The sequence below is a fragment of the Choloepus didactylus genome, chromosome 6 (genome assembly GCF_015220235.1).
Source record: "Choloepus didactylus isolate mChoDid1 chromosome 6, mChoDid1.pri, whole genome shotgun sequence".
Taxonomy (NCBI): Eukaryota; Metazoa; Chordata; class Mammalia; order Pilosa; family Megalonychidae; genus Choloepus; species Choloepus didactylus.
The window spans coordinates 140992651-140994705 of record NC_051312.1 but is presented as its reverse complement, the minus strand read 5'-3'; the positions used below and the strand labels follow the sequence as shown (position 1 = coordinate 140994705).

At 43.5% G+C, this 2055-nt stretch overlaps 1 protein-coding gene across 1 annotated transcript; it reads left to right on the top strand.

Annotated features, from left to right (window-relative positions):
* The first annotated feature begins 220 nt into the window (after positions 1–220).
* On the top strand, positions 221–793 carry LOC119537624 (olfactory receptor 149-like). Its single transcript, XM_037840156.1, has one exon. The coding sequence runs from the start codon at positions 221–223 to the stop codon at positions 791–793; it is 573 nt and encodes a 190-aa protein (XP_037696084.1).
* Positions 794–2055: the final 1262 nt, after the last annotated feature.

The window sequence follows — 2055 nt, the reverse complement described above, 5'->3', positions numbered from 1 at the left end:
AGAGAGCCTAAATCAACCTGGCAAAAACTAAAAGTTCCAGAATATAATCAAGAATTTTTATTGTCCTTATGTTTTTATAGATATGTCCCTACATAAAAGGTTGATGGTTGATTGTCAGAAAATGAAACCAATCTATCCATCAGAGAGCTTCTTGTTTTGACATCAGTATTCAAAGGCTGGACTCCTGTGTTCTTTTTTGAAGTCCAGCATTCTGTCAAAGATGAGGAATCTCTCAGTGGTGACTGAATTTATCCTGCTGGGCATCCCACACACGGAACATCTGGAGACCTTGCTCTTTGCCCTGTTTTTGTCCTTCTACATCTTCACCCTGATGGGGAACCTACTCATCCTACTGGCAACTGTTGCCTCCACACGCCTTCACACTCCCATGTACTTCTTCCTGTGCAAGCTGTCTGTGTGTGACATATTTTTCCCTTCCGTGTGCTCCCCCAAGATGCTGCTCTACCTCTCAGGGAACAGCCGAGCCATCTCCTATGTGGGCTGTGTGTCCCAGCTCTTCTTCTACCATTTCCTGGGCTGCACTGAGTGTTTCCTGTACACAGTGATGGCCTATGACCTCTTCGTTGCCATATGTTTTCCTCTGCGCTACACAATTATCATGAGCCACAGAATGTGTGCTGTCCTGGCTATGGGGACCTCATTTTTTGGCTGTATTCAGGCCACCTTTCTAACTACTCTCACCTTCCAGTTGCCCTACTGTGGCCCAAATGAGGTGGACTATTACTTTTGTGATATTCCAGTGATGCTGAAGCTGGCTTGTACAGATACCTGAGCACTGGAGATGGTGGGGCTCATCAGTGTAGGCCTCATGCCCCTCAGCTGCTTCCTTCTCATCCTCACTTCCTACAGCTTCATTATTTTTTCCATTCTTCAAATCCAATCTACAGAGGGCCGATGCCGTGCCTTCTCCACCTGCAGTGCCCACCTCCCTGCCATCCTCCTCTCCTTTATGCCAGTAGTTCTCATCTATCTGCAACCCACCCCCAATCCCTGGCTTAATGCAACTGTTCAGATCCTGAATAACCTGGTTACTCCCATGCTGAACCCTTTAATATATAGCCTGAGAAATAAGGAGGTGAAATATTCCCTGAGCAAGGTGCTACAGCAGCTGGCCTGCCTTCCTGAGAAGTGATAAGAGAGAGAGATCAGTAGCTAGCACTTCAATGGCACTGCACTACTTACAAAAGGTGTTTGTGCATTTCTCATAAAAAACTTTGAGTGACAGAAAACACATATTGTCACAGTTGCTCTTTGCAAATTAAGAAGCTAAGACTTGAATAAAATGACTTGCACAAGGTCACATAAGTTATCCTGCCCAGAAAGGAATGTCTCTTCCCAGTTGGCAAAACAGCCAGGACCTTCTGTCCCTCACTTTTTATTTCCCTCTTTGTTTTTTCTCCTCCGGATCCTCTCTTCCTCTTCTCTTTCCCCTTACTCTAGTACTTCTTTATCTTGACTTTGGTGATTATCTAATTAGAGTGATTATCTAATTATTCTTCCAACTGCCTGCTTTAACAGTTTAGTAGCTGTTTAAAAATGGAAGAGGAGCAACCCCATCCTGTGACTTCTAAAACATAAAGAAGTTGTATAAAGAAGGACTTTTGTCTAGGACCCGAGGCAGGTCTCTTATGGGTGAAGCAGAGGTACCCATATACTATATCATCTGCAAAGGCTGACTATTGGTCTTAGAACTAGAAAAGGCCTTGGCTGGGAGTTGAAGCCATTAGTGAAAGAGGATGTGGAGAGATAGGAGGACTCTGTGGAAGAGTAACTGATTCTATTGTTTTGCAGTATTACAAAACCTCAGCTTGTCTTTATATTCCCCAACACAGCCAGGGGTCAATGCTGAGTCTGAACCACTATTGTTTTGTATTTTTGGATACTCTGCATATGTGTTGGCTGTGACATTAGTCCTTTCCCCATTACATTCCTTTGTTCTTTTGCCCAAAGTTTTGGATTTAGCATGATAAATGTGCTATTTCAATTCAGGCAGTAAGTTAAAGTTGCAAAGTTTTTCTTTTAACACTACTGAAG